Genomic DNA, 19,230 nt, shown 5'->3' on the forward strand with positions numbered 1-19,230 from the left:
AGCCCGGAATTTACTGTAACACACCAAAACCAAAAGAAAGTTGTTTCCCTGGGGAGATTCTTGGCTCTGGCTGGGTCACTACTGGCCACCAAACCCGTTAAAGGAATAAAGAGAAAACCAAAGAGCTTTCCAGCACCTGCCTTAGACTCTGATGGCTCACTGTGACACTTCAAAGCCAAAATCACAGCTATCACAGTTGAGTCATTCAGCTTCTTCCCAAAGCACAGCTGTCATTAGACTTGCTTTTGGAAGTTACTGCATTCTGAAAACCAGACAGAAACCAACTTTCCTCCTCTTCTAGAGCAACAAAAAAAATCTGTTTCTTCCACTGAAATTTGACAAATTAGAAATAGAGTGGATACAGACGGCGTTTGCATGCAAAATGAACTCCCAGGCAAAGTATAATGAAAAATAACTGAATTGCTAGGAAAATATAGATGCTCCTAAATATTTTCAGCTTCCAAGCATCAGCAAACACAATAGAGTGGATTCACGGAGAACCTTCTTTCCACACAAAACAAATGGACAAGTGAAAAATTACTAAGAGGTAGCAATCTTCAGTTGAGGGATGTCAAGCAGAGACAAGCTCCCTTGGTGCTTGTGGGCAGGTACTGGCTGGTCTTCAGAATCTGAGGCAGGGAGGAGCATCTAGGAGACAGAACTTTTGGAGCTCTGGCCACAACTAGGGTTCAGAGCAAGAATTTAGATGATGCACCTGTTATGCCCTGCTTCTTTGGAAAAAAGTGGTATTAAATTAAGAGTGGATTAACTAATAGAACATATAAACTATACAGACTTCAGTGTTACAAAACTTCAAAAACACCACAGATGAAAAAACTTCTCTGGATCAAAGGTTTATTTTTTAATGACACAGCACTGGAAAACATAAGTTACAGATGACATGTTGATACAGGATACATTATATATCTTAATTTAAAAGGTTCTGTGAAGGTATGCTGCATAAATACATATAGTGAAAATATATTGTGTTTATTTCTTCTCAGAGATTAGTTTTGTTTCTTTTTTTTTTTTTTTTTTTTTTTTTTAAATTATTTATTCAGCCAATTAAATAAAAAAGTATAGATTAGCATCATAACTGCTCCCCTTCCAGATTATCTCATTGTATGTAGCTACTGCAGCTGGAAGGGGAGACCGAGCCATGCCTTCTCCAAGTTTTAGCAGCTTTGAACATGATGTTATTCATCATCTCAGAATGAAAATTCCACGTTACAAACACAGATACTGTATCATGTTTTGGCAATGGAGCAGCTAGTTTTGCTTTGGAGCAAAACTGTTTCCTGTAATGCCGGACAGTGAAAGAGCAATGCATGTACTGATGACACTACACAGTCAAAGAATTAAATAAAAAAGTATAGATTAGCATCATAACTGCTCCCCTTCCAGATTATCTCATTGTATGTAGCTACTGCAGCTGGAAGGGGAGACCGAGCCATGCCTTCTCCAAGTTTTAGCAGCTTTGAACATGATGTTATTCATCATCTCAGAATGAAAATTCCACGTTACAAACACAGATACTGTATCATGTTTTGGCAATGGAGCAGCTAGTTTTGCTTTGGAGCAAAACTGTTTCCTGTAATGCCGGACAGTGAAAGAGCAATGCATGTACTGATGACACTACACAGTCAAAGAACTACAATGAAGTTGTGAAAATGCATATATATCCATATGCACTTATATATACACGTAAGTTCCTGTGTGTATATATACTATGCATGTCCAAAATAACATTGAAAAACGTTGCAGCAGTTAATTATTTTTTAAACACATGAAACTTATAATAGTTTGACTTCATTACTACAGGATAACTAATTAAATCTTCTGCAGTGCAACTCAAGACAATACACTTAGTGCAGAGAAGTTAAGGTTTTGGTATTGAGGAGGCTAATTTCAGATTTCATGGGAAAGGACCAAATACAGGATCACCATAGCTCTGACAAAGCACAAACAAACCTGCTGCCACATACATGTGAACAAATAAGGACATTTCTTTTTTATTTGATTTCTTTTCCCGTGTACTGCTTCAGAAGTTGCTAGCTTAACTGCTTGCACTCATGCTCATTTGGATATGTCTCAACAAGCTTTGTCTGGCACCAGTCTGTAAACCATTAACAGCTTAAACTACAAAAAGGTGGGCTCCTGTGTTTCAAAGAGGTTAAAAACCTACTGACTGAGCTTTGTACCACGTTCATCTGCCTGAGCGGAGAACTACTCCAGATGGCGTGTGAAGTTCTCTGGGAAAAGTCCTTTATAGCTATTTGCATCTCTGTACTGAAGCCACTCGGATTCCTTAATGCCTGTCAACCAGCCAGCCTCCTGCAAGGAAAAAGACAGAATCTCTTGAACGTCAGGTCTCCCCCCTTTCCTTGCTATGAGCTTCAGACCTGAAAGCACTTCAGAGTCACACAGCCGAACAGTTTGGTGCTTTGATTAAAAAGAAGCCTCTGATTTTGCACTGACTGTTTTCCTTGTTGTGCCAGACCACAATTTTGTGAGAATGAGTGGCTCTGAGCATATTGTATGGCCTTGAAGCCCATCGAACTCAAAACTGGATAATCAGTCTTCCAGGTCATCCAGTGTTATCCCAGGTCAGCCTTTGTGCAAATCTCTGTTGAAATTTTTTTTCAAAGTTTCTACAATGATATTGGTGCACTTGTGCAGTAAAAGCATAGCAGTGGCCCAGAAAAATTACACAATGTCATAGATGGGGGAAAAATGTAGATTTCAATCTGTTGGGTTTTTTTCCTGAGCATTCTTTTGTCTTGTTCATGTATCAGCAGTCAGAAGAAAGAACAGATTTTGTGTCCTCTCTAGTTAATATCTCTAGAAACTCAAACTTAGCTGATATCCAACTGTTTTTCCAAAATTTCCTAGAAACCTAAACCAAAATTTGACATGCAAAATTGCAAATCAATCCCACCACCTAAGCAATCAAAAGAAAGCTTTCTTATTGGAAACTGCTGGGTTCTCTGAAGTGTTATCAATTCTACCTAGAATAAAATCAATTCAGTATCTTAAAAAAACTATCATCCTGTTCTCATCTCACTAACTCTGTGCTTTGTTCTTTTTAAGACCAGGAGCCAGAGCACAGCCATGATGAACAAGGAATTTCTAATGCTGCTGTATTCTTGTTGCACAGAGGATACACAAGGAGATAGAGCGATAAGAACAGATCTTCACACACAACACCAAGTCATGATTTCTCAGTGGCATCATGTCGTGGTGTGCTGGCTCTCTGCCCCAAAATGAGCATCATTTGAGCAGATACAGCTTATGGATGGCATTGGTTGGGTACATGTAACTGGGGATACATTTTTGAAGCATGTGGAACATCTTAGAGAAAGGAGCTACAGCTTTCTAGCACAGGCAGAGTAGATCGTACAAAGGAATTAACAGTTTTACTGGATAATAACTTTCACTTAAGACTAATGGAAAAACTGAAGTCCCTGGGTGGGACAGGTTTGCTTTGAACAGGGAACACAGGCTGATATTACCAGTTATGGTTTTAGACAGGTCAGTTTTGAAGGACAGTAAAGAATAACAAAGATAAAAAGACTCTATATAAATTAACAAAGTACCTGGCAAAAGACTAAAAGGTTAAGTTTTATGGTGATATTAACCATCAAGGGCAAATATGTATTGAATAATAAAGATATGACCAGAATGGTTTCAGAAACTGAATATGTAATGTTTTATTTTCTCCATCATTGCACACAGTTTACTCCAATTAATGCTAATGGAATTTTGCTGTACACCACGAAGGAAGAATATACTTCACGGGTTCACCAAGTGAAGATTAAGCATATTTAATGCAATGCCCAGCACTCATACATGCTTGAAGCACTAGTATTGAGACCTATTTTATGACATATTCTTTATTCAGAGCAGTGCTCTTAGCTACCTCATCAGGAAGGATCCAGTTCCCCACCTCTCAGCCCTCAGATTAATGGGAAACTTTTCACCAACACTACTGGCACCAAGAGATGCCCATGAAATGGCTGGTGCTAACACTGTCCAGTAAAGTCTTCTTTCTCAATGCAGCAGCCAAAAATCAATTTAACACATGGATAAAATTGTTTAAAAATCCACCTAACATGCATTGTTTAAACAAAATTAGCTGTCTTAAATTAAATTAATCTGTTGTTTAATTCAAGTTCAGGCTTCCAGAAGGCAGAGTTAGCTTTAGAGGCATGCACCTCCATACATTTTGGCTGCAGGACAGCACAATTTGTGTGCAGTCTCAGTGCTCTCTGCAGGTGAATTTGTATTATTCCTCCAAATCCACACGTAAAAGCTCTGAACCTCTAGGGACCATGTAATCAGTTCTACTGGAATGTTAAGACAGTGTGATATATAACAAAGTTATGCACAATTTGTAAGTCATCTTTCATAATGTCTTTGCTTGTCTGCATAAAATCCACTGCAGTGGATAGAAATATGCTAGGGTTGGATTCTGCTAGTTACATGTATCTGCGATTTCAGACCTAGCCAACTGTGCCATCTAGTCTCAACGAAACCAAGTACAAAGACAAAATTAAAAATATTTGGGTTTTCTTACACTAATGACAATTTGATTACACATTCCCAGGGACTATCATCTGTGAGAAAAAAGGGGGAGACAACGAAAAATGTCAACAAAAGAAAGAAGCACATGTTTTTTACCTGATCGGCTGTGGTCTCAGATGGAATTACTAGTACAATATCTCCTCGTTGTAAATTAAGCTCATCACTGTTAGCTGCCTCAAAATCATGTAGAACTTCAACCTGAAAAAAATAGCACCAAACATAGATAGACATGATCTAAATGGAAACATTTTCTCAACAAAATTGTCTGTTAAATCTTTATTGCAAAAAATCCCCAAATCTTTACTGAAAAAAAAAAAGGGTCTTCTTTATGTAAACATATGGCTATAGGAAGGTACATCCCAATCATTAATGCTGCCATTGATTCAAGTAAAAGTTTTCTATTTATATCCTTGGAAGCAGGGACAGCTTAAGTAAGTCTTCAGGAAACTGAGGAAAACCTAAGATCCTTTCTGAAGGTCACAGGATGTCAAGAACATATGATATTGCAACACCCTGCAAGTCCTGCCTCTCAGACAAGTCCAGCCATCCTTACTCCTGTGTAAGAAACTTGCTTTCATTCCCTGCTATCATTACTATATCTGAAAGAAGGACAGCAAGACTTTGAAGCTTCATTTCCTGGGAGTCTTTTCCAAGTTTATTTGCAGATTGTCTCTCATTCTCTTTTTGTGGCCACTGGATATTATTTGTGCTGTAAACATCCATAGCAATTGGAGTGGGATGTACAGCACTCATTTCAACAGGTAGATTGAGGAGGCGAGTAATTGGAACCCTACTTAATGCATGTCCTGGAAAGAGCTCCCATTTACTGTCAGATGGGTATGCCAAAAATATCTGGCTTTCAAAGGGGCAATTATTAAAACATTGGCAGCATCAGGATGTTGTTGCAAACAGACCATTTTTACTAAATAGTTCTGCCTCCTTAAGAGATGTGCTATTCTAATTTTCTCAAAGCACAGCCAGTTTCATGGTGACTCTGCAATAATGAAAGAAAATGGCATCAAGAACCAGATGGCAGGTATATAGTCTTCTTCTTATTTATGTCTGACCCTAGCGATTGTGATGAAAAACAAAAGATGAACTATGTCTGAGTCAGAGTTGCACAATACTGTTCACCCTCACCTTAATGTTACTCTCTGAAAATGTTGAGCAATGAGAATAGACCAAGAAGAATGGCATACTTAGGGAGTGTTGCGGGATTAATTAGTTTGAACTATGCAGATTATAATAGGAAGTATGCAAAGTTCATCTGTCCTCAATGGGCTTTGCTGCTGCTCAGTGATTCTGAAGTGAGAAGCATTATCAAAGCACCTTGTGAACCAGGCAACCTATGGGTCTTGCCAGCCAAGGAGAGAATTTCTCTTAAACCTCATTAAACTTTTCTGTTTGATTACCCTAACAGTTTATAACTGTAATACTACTAAAGTAATGGAATGACATTTTAGTAGCTTAATTACTGTGAATTGTAGAAGTCCCATGTGTTTTAATAGAACCAAAACTTCCACTATAGATTTTCAGGCCAGAAAAATGCCATTTTAAAATATTCATGTAGTCATTGCATGGTTTGGATTGGAAGATCAAATAATATATCATTAGCATATATCATATATTATTGCTGGCTAACTGTGGCAGTCCAGTTTTATTCAATATATTAATTTTCAGTAGTAATTTGGTGAGAGGAAAGGGTTCTTGTACTTCCTTGTCTTACACCTACAAAAGGATATGCACAGCAACATGAGTGTACAGAAAATGCATCTCAGACTTGACGTATGGAGCAATAACTCAACGTCAAAGTTGTGTTTCTGTGTATTTGTACGTGCAGGTGTCTGGCTGCTAAACTAAGTGTCTTTTGGCCTCAAGAAATCATCACACACTGCCTGTGCAAACAGACACAGCCTCAGAAGCTGAAGGGATGTCCAAAAGAAGAAAGATGAAGCAGACCTTAAAGAGAAAGCCGGGTGGCATCGCAGAACCTGCATCTTCTGCTGGAACAGGCTGATCTTGAGAAGGTGCAGCCTGCATTTCTTCAGTGGGTTGCTGTTCAGTTCCAACTTCGGAGGTTCCACTGGGAAAAGTGTCAGTGCCCTGAGTGCCCATCTCTGCTGTGGCATCTTTAGACTCGTCCACAGTGGCTTCATGTTCTTCTCCCTCCCCCTCATTGTTTGATGCTGGCTCTATTACTACGGAAGGAATGGTGCTGATCTTTTCCTGAGGAAAAAACAAACAAACAAACAAACCACAAAATCAGGATAAGAATATTTACTACTTTATTTCAAGCAGTAAAACACCATAATTTGTTTACTGTATGGGGCAAATACAGGAATGGTGATTCCTTTCTTCTCCCCAGTGGATTCTTACGTTTAGACAGAAAACAGTACTTGTGGAAAAATGCAAAGGAGAAACAACTTCCCTGCTTTCGTGTCCCCCTAAGTCTACTTTCTGTATTACCACAAATGATATCACTAAAAACTAAAAATGCTCTGCAGGCAGTTTAGATTTCATTTTCCCTGTGCATGGAAATTAACAGATCTTTCTCCTTTGCCCTCCTTCTAACTGTGAGTGGGTTTGTGTCAAGCCACAGGTTCCAGGAGTCATTGTCCAATATTTCTTTAGTAATTCCAGTCAGCAGGATATTAGTGATATAAAGGTGATGAAAATAAGAAAACATGACCTATTTCTTTGGCTGATTAAGGGGATTTCTCCTGATTTACAGCAATGTAACTGGGAACTGAGAAAGCAAAAAGGCTACAGAAGCATCATCTGACCAATACTGAAGACTAGGACAAAAAGCATTTAATGAAACTTGTTGGACCATCCAACCTGAAAAGAACATGTTCACCAATCCTTGCCAGACCATGCTGCTGTGGTGCACAGAAGGAGTACAACAGGCAGTGGCAAGAGGTGGCAGCTGGCTGCCCAGCTGCAGAGTCTGCTCTAGTAGCTGTTCCCCAGCTCTTCAGAGGTTGCAGAAGAAAAGGCAGCAGGCCAGATGCAGACACAGAGCTTGACCACTGTGATTTACATAAAACAAAGTAATGCTATTGATAGGACATGATGCCAGGAGATAACAAACCTCCATTATTTTCTCTGCCTCTTTCTTCAGAAAGCCCTGTTAGGTTATGTGATAAAGCTTGTCTCCAGGGGAACACAGAGAAACAACAGCAGGAGGGTGAGTCTAGACAATACCCTACCAAAGCTGCTCCCAGGCCCATCACAGGAGCCATGAGCCCATCAAACCCCATCTCCACAAGCCCAGGGGAGTAGAGAGCCACAAAAGCAGGCATAACCCAAATTAAGCACTCAGAAGGGATACCCTGTGTGGCCCCCACCCAGTGCTAATCCAGGAGATCCTTACCCTTGCTACTGATTGCACCTGGGGGCACAGTGCTGGAGCAGCATTGCCTCTCGTGCTGCCGGATCTGTCTCAATCCCCCTAACACACTCCTGTGCATTGACATGAGTTACCTGAGACACAGTAGCTTCCTTTTCTTCTCCCTGAGGTTTGTCACCTTCAGCAACACCCTCCTGCTCAGCAGCAGCAGCACCAGCTCCTCCTGCCACAGCCACATCCTCTTCTGCTGCTGCAGCCCATTCAGTGGCAGGTACCCCCTACAAACAACAAGAGAGGGGGACCATTCAGGATACAAATTCTGGGTTTCTGCTGGAGAGACCATGGACCAGCCTCTGCTCTGCAACCTCTCTGGGTGGTGCCAAGCCAAGGCCTTGATTTCTTTGGAGTTGTGGAGGAGAGCAGTGCCAGGGGCAAGCTGGTGCAGGAAAGCTGATTGACAGGTGGGAGAGAGACATTTATGAAACCTCACAAGGCACCACCTAGCAGAGGCCTCAAGTGTTGCTAGTGGAGTAACAGTTTGCCAAGGCTCTAGTATTTTTTCCTTCTCTTGCCTTCAGGCTGTATTTGTAGAAGAAGTTAACCACAAGTTTCTGCTGAGAAGGAGGAGCTTGCAAGCTGTTCAGGGGTCCACAGGACCCTGCAAGTGGAGTCTGTTCTCAGTAAGAGGCTCCAAGCCTTCTCCAGCTACTCTCACCAACCTCTAAACATGTCTTCAAATATATTGCCTTAATTACATACTTCTTTCTAATAGAGAGACTTGCAAATCAGGGAATTTCAACAGAAGCAAATATATTCTACAGCTGGATAAAGATCAGAAGTCCTCAGGTTCCATCTGGCATTAGAAAAAAATCCAACCACAAAGATCTATAGCTAGGCCAGTATAATAAAAGCCCATTCAACCTAGATATGAGTGAACCATTTCTAATCAATCCATGTTGAAAAGTTACTACCTGTTTTGTTCCAGCTCTTGAAAGGTTGATAGAAAAGCAGCTGCCTATAGATCAGGTTGATTCCTTCACGCAGCAGAGGCTGTTGTAATTTATGTATCATCTAACATTTGTATTGATATGTACTGGTATATGCTTGCAGTAGCATATTGGATATATACTTACAGTGGATTAATCTTAAGGGTTGGATAGTAGAAGGTAAATGACAAAATTCATTTTGTTAATCCAATTAACATCAAGATGCAATTTTTGACGTATGGCAGATAGCACCAGGATAGAGTAAGAACACTGAAGAGAAATTGTTTTCTAAGTATCAACATCAAGCTGCAGTTAGCAGAAATATCTCTGATCGCCAGTTGATGGCCTGATGCTCTTTGTTTCCCCAGTTTGGTCTTTCCTCCACAGAGGAGGCTAACTCAGTTATCTGAACTCAACTTTGAACTACCTGCAATTGTTCATGGCCGGTCTTCAGGCAATGACGAATATACAGCCCTACTCCTATTTACTGCTGTTAACTGATAGGGAAATTCTTCTGGAGTTCTTGAAGGCAGAAAATACTATCGGGTTTTGTAGAAATCACTGGAGAAGTTTTAGTTCGAATTGAAATTGCTGCTGTCAAAGGATGCCCTATCATGGAAAGAAATAACATCAAAAGATATGGGCAGATGCTGACATCTTCTGTGATATGTAAGGTATGCAAGCCTGCCACTCACAGTATGGCCAGTTTTAGCAGCCTTGACCCAAGAAGATATTAAAATAAATGATGAGTGTAAAGCCCAGGAAAAGGCTAGTAGGAGACAGGGGCAGCAGAGTGCCCATCAGATTGATTTTGTACCATGTGCTTCTAGCAGCAGGCTGCAGAAATTGATCTTGCTGTCTTTTGTGACTGGGATCAACGCTTCTTCTCTGTTTATTGGATCTGTTTAGCTGATTTTATTTCCCTAAGAGGGAGAATACTAATTTATGTGCATCAGCCCTCAAATGCTGCACAGTGAAAGAGTGATGTTCTCACAGCCTATAGCCATGAGTCGCTGATTGTCTACCAGAGCTCACAATTGCACAATCATTTGTTCTTGTATCTTGCATAACAATGCAAGGTAAATGATTTTAGAAAGCCTTTACAAAAATGTATGTGAGGCAGCACAGAATGAACCTCACTATCAGCCCCAAATGTATTTGATTAGTACAGAAAAGAAAAAGAGGGGGGTTAATCCCACTGAATTAATACCCAGCTATAGTGAACCATCTACTTGCAGATGTAGTATTACCTTACTTCACATTGAAAGCTGATCCTACAATCCTCTTTTCCTTAGGTCACAACAATATTAGACAGTCTAATGTTGTTCCAAATTGGCTATCTCTAGAAGTATTATTTGAATTTGGACAGTTGTCCCATTGTACCAACCGCACAGGGGGACAAAGAAAGGGTCATCCAGTGTAATGAGGGCTGCGACAGAAGAGCCACTCGACTGTTTTGATTGCAGCAGAAGTCGTCTCTGCTTTGCCCAGGATGCAGCTGATTCACATGGCTGCACTCTCATTAACACCCCTGGCAGCTCAATGCAGTGGCACAGATTTGGAAGCAGCAAGAAGGAGCCCAGGGAGAGGAGAAGGAGGGCTACTGAGCCTGACCCTGGGGGTCTGCCAGAGGAGCTGTTCTGTGAGCTACACCGGTTTTCCAGAGCTGAAGATCTTGCCCCATGGCTGGATTTAGGAAGGGACTGAGTAATTTTTCTGACAGCTGGTTGTAATTCAGATAAGCCAGCTAATACAATGTCAAGGGGAACTAGTCATCATGCTTTAGAGAATACTTCAATTGCTTGCAAACTCTTGGGAGACTTTTGGGGTAGTATTGGAGAATTTCTTCTGCTAGTTACAGTATCAGAGGGACCACCCTCCACTGGAGGCCAGATACCAGCTTAGCAAACAGCTTGATGTGTCATGGCAGCTCTTCTGCATACATTAACACTGCCATTTTAAACAGAACACAGGGTCAGTCTCACCACATCAACTTCATCAGATCTCAACTTCCTCAGGACAAGTGGTATTAGAAATGGAAATATAGAGAAAAGGGAAAGACACATTTCAAAGACTCAGCCTTGGTGCTTGTGAGATAGTGAGGAATTTCTTGCATGTTTCTTCTTGGACCAGACTTGTAGGGAGTGACAATCCAAAAGTAGAGAAGCAACTCAACACTCTTTTGCACTGTGTCAATACCACACTGGGCTTCTTCTACAACTCCTGTCCTGTGCTACCTTGCTAGTGTAATTCCACTGATTTCTGCTTGGATGTGGCAGTACTGGTACAATACCAGTGAGTCCCAAACTAATTTCCCAGTGACACTGGAGCCACAGAAATACCCTTGACTCTAGCAGAGCTAATATTTTTTTACAGCAAGGTAAAAAACACAAGCCTGTACCAAAATGAATAGAAGAAACCAGTTTACAATTCTTTTGTATATGTTGTGACTCCAAAATGAATAACAACAAAAATGGAGGTTGCCAGCACCTCAAGATACGAATCTTAAGTGGGTAAGGACTAGGAGTTACAATGTCTTTCTTAGTCCTTACTCCTATTCCTGCATTTAATATGTAGTGATTCCTCTTGTGCTGCTTTCTGTGCATGTTTGAACACTTTATGCTTTCACTTTAGTATAGAAGGATTCAGGGTAAGTAGTTCTATCACCTCTGAAGAAATACAAGCAAATACCACCATTAGAGTCCACATCTTCCCAACTTTCAGTATTTCATTGCTCTTCTCCATTCCTTTATGATTTAAGTGTATTTAATTTGATCCCAGATTTGTGCTTTAGAAAAAAACAACAACTTGTAACATTATTATTTTCAAACGTCTGTTCTAGTTCAGTGTTATTGTGCTAAGAAAAATACATGGTTAATCAAGCCTTTTTTGTTTTTATAAAGATGTTTCTTGGAAGGCTGGGCAAACCAATTTACGGGCAGTGTAAAAGCTACTCAGTCTATGCCATGTATTTCCATACATCAGGAGAACCAGCATTGTATCTCCTACCACAGAGCTGCACTGTTTGCTGCCCTGAGGTATTTATCACTCCATACTGCTGCAAGAGATAGTTTCCAAGGCAGGTCCTGCATTGAATGAGAGATGCTCTGTTGTTAGAACATATACTGCAGATACAGATAGATCTGTGCAGTGTTGGAACAGGTACAGTAGCTGAGTCACAGTCACATTGCATCGCCCTGCATATTGATGAGATGCAAATGACAAATATACTTTTTGCCACGATTCTCTTGAAGATATTAAAGCACAACCACACTCTTGAGGCTGTTCATATGTACCTCACTCTCTTTCTCAGGAACTCCAGGTGTCTCCTTATCCCCTGCCTCGACACTGTCCTGTATAAAGAGGAAATAGGGTCATCACCTTACTCGTGCCAAGGTAGTTGCTGCAGAGAAAGTGGTATTAATCAAGCTTAATGGAAGTATGCATGGGATGTAATGAAATTAATGGTTGGAACTAAATGGGATGGTATATATCAAGTGGAAGGATCCTTGCTGCCACATATAATCTGAAATAAAAGTAGCTTTAGGCTGAAAATCAGGAAACTAACCCTTATATTTATGTAATTATCACACTGGAAGGGAGAAGGACAATTTTATTTCCTTTTGGATTCTCACAATAGCACTAGCATTGAAGAATTTTTTAGTAAGCAACAACCTCTCACATTGCTGACCTTGCAGTTTTCAGCAAGCTCAAATTTCTTCCACCCAAGACTAAAAAACTGTTCCTATTATAATCTGCTGCTGCCCCTGCAACTCTCCAGTTTCAAGGTAAATTTTCTAAAAGACTTCTGCCAATCATATTGGACTGCAATCTTTTTAAAGGGGCAGTTCAAAAGAGATGGATCACAGAGGTGATAATTTATTTTTGCAGAATCACCTTTCTCTGTGTTCATATTCAGTTGTATATGCAGCAGGTACCTGACATTAAAAAAAAAAAAGAGACATGTGTCAGTGGCTTTCTAAATCTGACACCCATTTAGCTGTTTAAGGAATCAAATGCACCGCACAGAAATGGTCTTCCCCAAAAGTGCTTTTTATGGCAGAGATACCACCTAACACTAGGTCATTTTTACAGAAGCTGTAAGACTGGTTGAGTACAAAGTTTTGGAAATCAGAAAAAAAGCAGAATTGTTCTCTGAATGCTTTGGGACAGCTCTGCCCATCCTGGTTTCCAATTCTACAGTTGCATTTATGAACTTAACCAGTGAGTTAAACCAGTAACATCTCTTCAACTTGCACTTGGATCCAGTTTTGGCTATTGCTCTGCCTTGGTGGCAGGTTAACAAACAGTCAAAATTGCTAAACTTCTGGTGTAGCTTGGACTAGTTGGGAGTGCTTTTTTTTCTGTTCAGCCTTGACTCCCTGCAGACACAGGGTATTTCTAAAGATGCCCTGCTCAGGAAAAGCAAATCAATGTGCCTTTATTGAAATCCCCTTTGGTAATAAATGTTGAGGTTGTTTTGCAAACACAGCCAGACCAGATTTTCTCAAAAGAGCTATAAGTGTGAAGACAAGTCATGCAAACCTCTGTGAGGGCATGGTAGCTTGGTCTGTCTGCTTTAGCAACAAGAAATTAGGCGACTTCAAATGTTCAGGCTCCAGCTGACTGCCTTCAAACACCCACAGCTGTCACTCCTAAATTTACACCAGTTCCAGCTGAAATGGTTGCATATTTATCTTCTTTTTTTTTGTTTGTTTTTTTGTTGGTTTTTTTTGGTTTGTTTGTTTAATATAAGCATTCTGAGTTATATCCAAACTACATATCACTCATTTTTTTTTCCTAATCTAATCTTCTAGTATTGCTTGCAGTCACCTCATAAGCCCCAAAGATGTCCAGATGCCAAGACAGCAGCTGCTGACAGTGGTGTTACCATAGAAACCTCTCTCAGCCTGTTAAAATTGCAGTGTTATATAACCTTTTAAAAAATTATTAATTCTTCATTCTTTTTTTATTTAAGCTTTTTTTTCCCCCCTCTTTTTTTCAGAAGAGATGTAAACAAATGTTTCTATTGTCTGTAAAAGCTTTATGGCCAACTACAAGTCAGTAGATACACCCTATTCCTACTTTTATCACTATAAAGTGCTGCATTTCCACCATCAACTGGATTTACAAGTCAATTTGCCTTTGGAAATGAGCATCATCTTGCCCTTTTTAGTCAGGAAAGTCCCAGGATTTGTTCTTCTTTTATTAACAACCTGGCAATATTCTCTGGTAAGAATCCCGCCAGCCCATCTTTGGGCTTCTTTGCAGAAGAATCAAATATACATGCATATTTTTAAATGAGAACTGTTTGCCAGGCTAACTCAAAGCACGGTTTTAATGGGAAAGGGAAAAATAAGGAGAGCTCCCTTTGCTTCCCACAGCTAATTTGACTATTGTGCACTAGTCAAATTAGTAACAATTTGCTTTTGTTTTTTTCATTAGCTGGAAGTTGGGATTTTTTAGAAGGTGGGGTTTGAGAAGAGAGGCGTGGTAGCATGAATTGTACCATGTTTAGGGAATGAAAGCCCAGTAAAAAGGATGTCTGAAGCAACATCTGAGTAAAGAAATACCCTTGTTCTGTAAACAGGGAAGAATTTGCTGCTGGAGGCTTCAACAGAATGACACTATTCTACATCAGTTCTCTTCCATATACATGAGCCATATATTTTTTATGGTCTCGTGCTCCAACTTTGTACCTGCACTTAGCTGCGCACACAGAATTTGGACAGAGTTGACCACTCATTGGTATCTAACCATTGCATTGCTCTCCCAAATGACATGTTCTGCAGTTTGGACACTGTGAATTGTACCTACTGTGGGATTCAACTGTTACGAGATACCCTCAAAGCTGCAGGCTGTTTCCTGGTCTCTGCTGTACTTGCTCAGTGTCTGCATAGAGCTTATCGGGAGGAAGCTTCATATATGATTACAAACACCTCTGAAAACCACAATATTTAGCTCACTGTCTGACTGCTTTAATGGAAGAACATCAGAGTCCAGGCAGGCATCAGACCCAAAGAACTGAAAGGCTCTTTCCAAAGTAACGAGCATAGGGGAAGTAAAAAACCTGATCTCTGAGCAGTGCTCTCAACTCCAAGCACTGTCTTTCACATGTGGAAGAAGAGGAGGAAATAACCAGATTTCATAAGCTTTTGCTTTATTAGAATGTTCTCATATCATCTTTGTTTGAATGTGAGAAAATGATGTGGTGAGAGAGGAAGTATTATTTCAAATCAATCAGCAGTTGATGCATTATATCCTTTAGACTGTGTCCTTTGGATTTTGCAGCTGCCTTTGGGGATGCTATGGAAAATAGGGAAACAACTATTTTGGTGTGCAGAAGTCCATGCAAAGTCTTTTCCCTAACCTCCAACAATGAAGAATACACGACCTTTATTTTCTGGATTAATGGGATGTGACAGGAAACTTATCACTGAAAAATTAAACTGATCAGTGGCTGTTACTCAAAAATGGAAGTTACTAAACTTGATAAAAAGATTCCCATTAAGGAAGTGTCTCTCAATATTTTATGTCTCCACTTTTGAAGTAAACTGTCATTCATAAAGCAATCAAATGCAGAACTGCTGTTGAGAAATTACATGCTTTCATCTTTTGCAACTCAGTGTACTTTTCCTTAGCTTTGATCATATTTGTCATTAATCCTAACCTTAAAAATCCTTCTTTGCAAGTCCTTCTCAAAATAACAGCCCCTCAGAGCCAAATGCAGAATGACTCAAATTCAGACAATTTAAAAATCAGTGCTTTTAGCTTATTTTCTCAAATGACCAAGGACAATTTCATATTCAAAAAGCAAGAAAAGACCAAGTACAAACCTACTCAAAGCTGTTAAACTTCTATTTAATGCCTATGGTTTTCCTCCTGAGTCACTCTTCCACTGGGTTTCTCTCTGCCTTTCTCCCAACAGCTCTGCAGCCCTGTGCCTCAGCTAGAGCAGCCCCTGACAGACTGTGGGCTCAGAAGTCCTCACAGACAGTCAGGCAGCAAAATGCAACATCTGAAAAGGTCATGTCAGGTGACAAGCAGATGTGTGGTGCTGCAGCCACAGTCTGTCATTTAATTAGTGCTTGAGACATGCAACAGGCTTCAGTATCTTGCTTTGTCTTAGTGCGAAGCAAAAGGAGCTGGCTTCCTTTCAAAAAAAATTGGTAAGTTATTTTACTTTTTTTTTTCTTACAGATAATCAATATAATCTGTAATATCTTACAGATAATCAAGATAAAACCATCTAGAAACAACCTCTTCAGGTTCACTGATGTCTGTTCTACATTATTCCCTGCCTTTCACTCATGGGAAGAGGAGACCTCCAGACCAATGACTGATTTCCCATCCCTCTCTTCACCTTTCCTTCCTCTCTCATTATTCCAAACTAGCAAATTTAATCTGAATAGATGTGAGGCATTCTGGACAAGAGTTTGACAAAAAATATGTGCCTCAGAAAGGCAATTTCATTCTTGGCTTCATTATAGAGCTGACAAGTTATTACTGTTATTTATATCAACTGAAAAGAAAACACACAGCCAGGGGGAGAGCCTGGTCTCTACAGACCATGGGGTTTCTTCATTTGGTGATGCCAATGGAAAGACATAGTCCTGAAGTAATTTGCTCCAGATCATACTATGGAATCAAACAGAAGTGAATTTAAAAAATAATGAAATAAATACTCAAAATTCATGCAAGCGTAATCAGAATTAAGCCCTAAACATAGTTCTAGGGAACACACTGGGACTACTTCCCTCCATAGATTCAGTGCTGCTAGGAGTGCATGGAAGGGCTGGACAGAGGCAGGAATTATCTTCCCTTTCCTCCAAAGTCCTCCAGAAGAGCCCACACAGCACTGCCTGTCTTTCCTTCCACAATAATTTATTTTCTCCATTTAGAAAGATGGGAGCAAGGGAAGAATGAATTAGGCAGTTGCTACAGCTAAAGTTCAACTTGCTTCTTTGTATTATCTGTGTTGGATACCACTTTTTAATCCCATGGTATGGACAGCTGGAACAACCCAGGGAAAATTCATCAATTCATCTTTAAGAAGGTCTTTAACAAACTATATTTGTACTCCAGAGCCTTGCACACCAACTCTAAGACTCTGCTCCTCCTGCTGAAGACAGTTTGCTTAGTACCACACGTGGCTTTTGCACGAGTCTAACATGGCCAGCAGTCAACCAGTCTGTCCTTGGCAGGTAGAGCTTGTGGACCTACTTTTGTCCCTATAAGTTAACAACACTACCCACCTGGAGTCATTGATAAATGTCACCATTAGAGTTGTAGTGTCTGGGCCATTGCCATTAATAAAAATGTTAAACAAGATCAGCTGCAAAGACAGAACCACAAGATGACACAGTCGCTGCATATCTGATAGGTCTTCTGTCAATGCTCTGCCTGCCACACCTATAGATACAAGTTAATTCCACTTTCTTCAGCTAATTTCCATCTGCACCAGCTTAATATTGCTTTCTGTGTGGCAGTGTATCAAAAGCTCACTGAAAACCGCCTAATTTTGCTATTAATTTGTTATCACCATCTCTGCTCAGCAGATGAGGATACACTGGAACTCAGCCAAGGCCAAGAGCAGTTCAGCAAGCTGAACCTTGTCTGTGAACTCTTATGGCACTAAACTGTGCTCAGTAGTAAGAAACCACAGCTCTACAGCTTTCACTGGCTTCTGTGGAGCTTTGAACATGCCACTGTCTTGAGGAAACCATGAAAACTGTTGGCCTACAAAACCAGATCCATTTTTCTCCACGGTTTCTTAGCCTGTGTTTATCACCCACCACCAAGACCTTCTGACAGTAGTGTGAGAAGATGAACCTCGATTGAATAAAAAGGATATTCACTGAGATACAGGTTATAAAAAGGAAAGCTAGTTAAGCAGAAAAAGCCCATGCCTACGGTCTCAGACCACCTCTTGATTTGTGGTAATAGTGGGTGCCCTGCTTTGTTCTTTTTGCAGAGTTGTCATTTCTTCTCCTTCCACTATTTCCTGAATGCTGATACGTAAAAATCTCCAAACTGGTACTTTGAGTTGCCTCTTCAGCTCATGGCTGGCTTCTAAGACCATGAGACTTGTAGACATTTATGTTACAATAACCTTTTTTCTGGTATTTTCATACTCTAGCAAGGACCACACAAGATGGCTTAGAGCTTACAGCTCAGCTTGAAATGAAATGACAGAACTGGTAATAAGGTAATTTAAAAAATGGCATCAAGTCTTTCCCCTTCTGAAGTTCATCTGGAATCAATCAATCTGTGAAATCACAATCAACCAGGTGAACTTCAGTCTAAAATGCCAAATATAAGAGGAATGACATTCTAGGGCTAAGTGGAGGATGCATGCTGGAGAGGCATGCTGTGACACAGCAGGCGCTGGGGAAGCCAGCCATGGATGGATGGTGATGATGGAAAGGATGGCTAAAATGCAGGAGGCACATTCACTATGTCAAAAGATGGCTTGGATGAAGCCCGGGAGGTTGGATGTGGGACCGGTCACTCACCACAGCCTGCTCTGCTGGCTCAGCAGGCTCAGCAGGGACAGCCTCTTTTTCCACAGCAGCAGGGGTTTCCTCGACCTTGGGTTCCCCAGGTGGAGCTTCTTCACCCTCAGTCTTTTGTTTTATTGATTTTTAAGTAGACAGTGGAAAAATTGTTGAGAAGCACATGATAGTAGGGCAGGGGGAGAGGAATGGGAACCGTGCCTGGCCTTACAGCATCTAAAGGGCATTTTAATCCTCAATATTCTACATGTAAACTGAGCCAGACCTACATGTCTCCCTCACAAGGAAAGAATGCATCAGCTTCCTGAGCTACAGAACAGGGTGATGGAGGTGGGGAGAAGGCATTCAGTTTGCTCAGATATGCTCTGGAAACTGATGGTAAGGCCAGGAGCTGAAACTGACACTCGTGTGTACCATCCCTGGGCTTCAAATATGACTTTTAAAAATTATCCCATCCCCTGTTTTCTAGTTCTATCTGTTCTCAAACAACATAATCCCTTCTCCAGCCAAGGTAAGAAGCAATTAGAAGAGATTCAAATGGTTTTTATATGCACAAGGGCAACCACTGGCTGCTTGAATTCTGTCAGTGTGAAAATCATCCCTGGTTTCTTACTAAAATACATTCCTTCTTGAGCTCTCAATCACCTACAAGATACCCATTTATCAACCCACTATTGGGATTTCCACCCTTTTATGTTCTGGCTTAAGCTTGTTTTTTAGCAAGAGGATCTAGCAAATATCATCAGCCCTGTAACACATTCAGTCCTGTGGCAAAATAGCTCACAGCAGAAGTGCC

The 19,230-nt window shown here is 40.5% G+C and overlaps 1 protein-coding gene across 1 annotated transcript in view; it reads right to left on the minus strand.

Moving 5' to 3' along the window:
* Nucleotides 1–843: 843 nt before the first annotated feature.
* AMPH (amphiphysin) overlaps nt 844–19,230 on the minus strand; it is a 124,779-nt gene continuing 106,392 nt past the window's right edge. Inside the window, exons 17-23 of the mRNA XM_010001542.1 lie at nt 18,435–18,545; nt 12,216–12,272; nt 8,068–8,211; nt 6,544–6,810; nt 4,681–4,782; nt 1,420–2,334; nt 844–1,122 (exon numbers count right to left, since the gene is read on the minus strand). Of these exons, the coding sequence (XP_009999844.1) occupies nt 2,227–2,334; nt 4,681–4,782; nt 6,544–6,810; nt 8,068–8,211; nt 12,216–12,272; nt 18,435–18,545 (789 nt within the window). The 3' untranslated portion in view covers nt 844–1,122; nt 1,420–2,226. The remainder of the gene's footprint in view (nt 1,123–1,419; nt 2,335–4,680; nt 4,783–6,543; nt 6,811–8,067; nt 8,212–12,215; nt 12,273–18,434; nt 18,546–19,230) is intronic.

This window comes from Chaetura pelagica, unplaced genomic scaffold (genome assembly GCF_000747805.2).
Source record: "Chaetura pelagica isolate M959 unplaced genomic scaffold, ChaPel_1.0 scaffold7, whole genome shotgun sequence".
In the NCBI taxonomy this organism is placed as follows: domain Eukaryota; kingdom Metazoa; phylum Chordata; class Aves; order Apodiformes; family Apodidae; genus Chaetura; species Chaetura pelagica.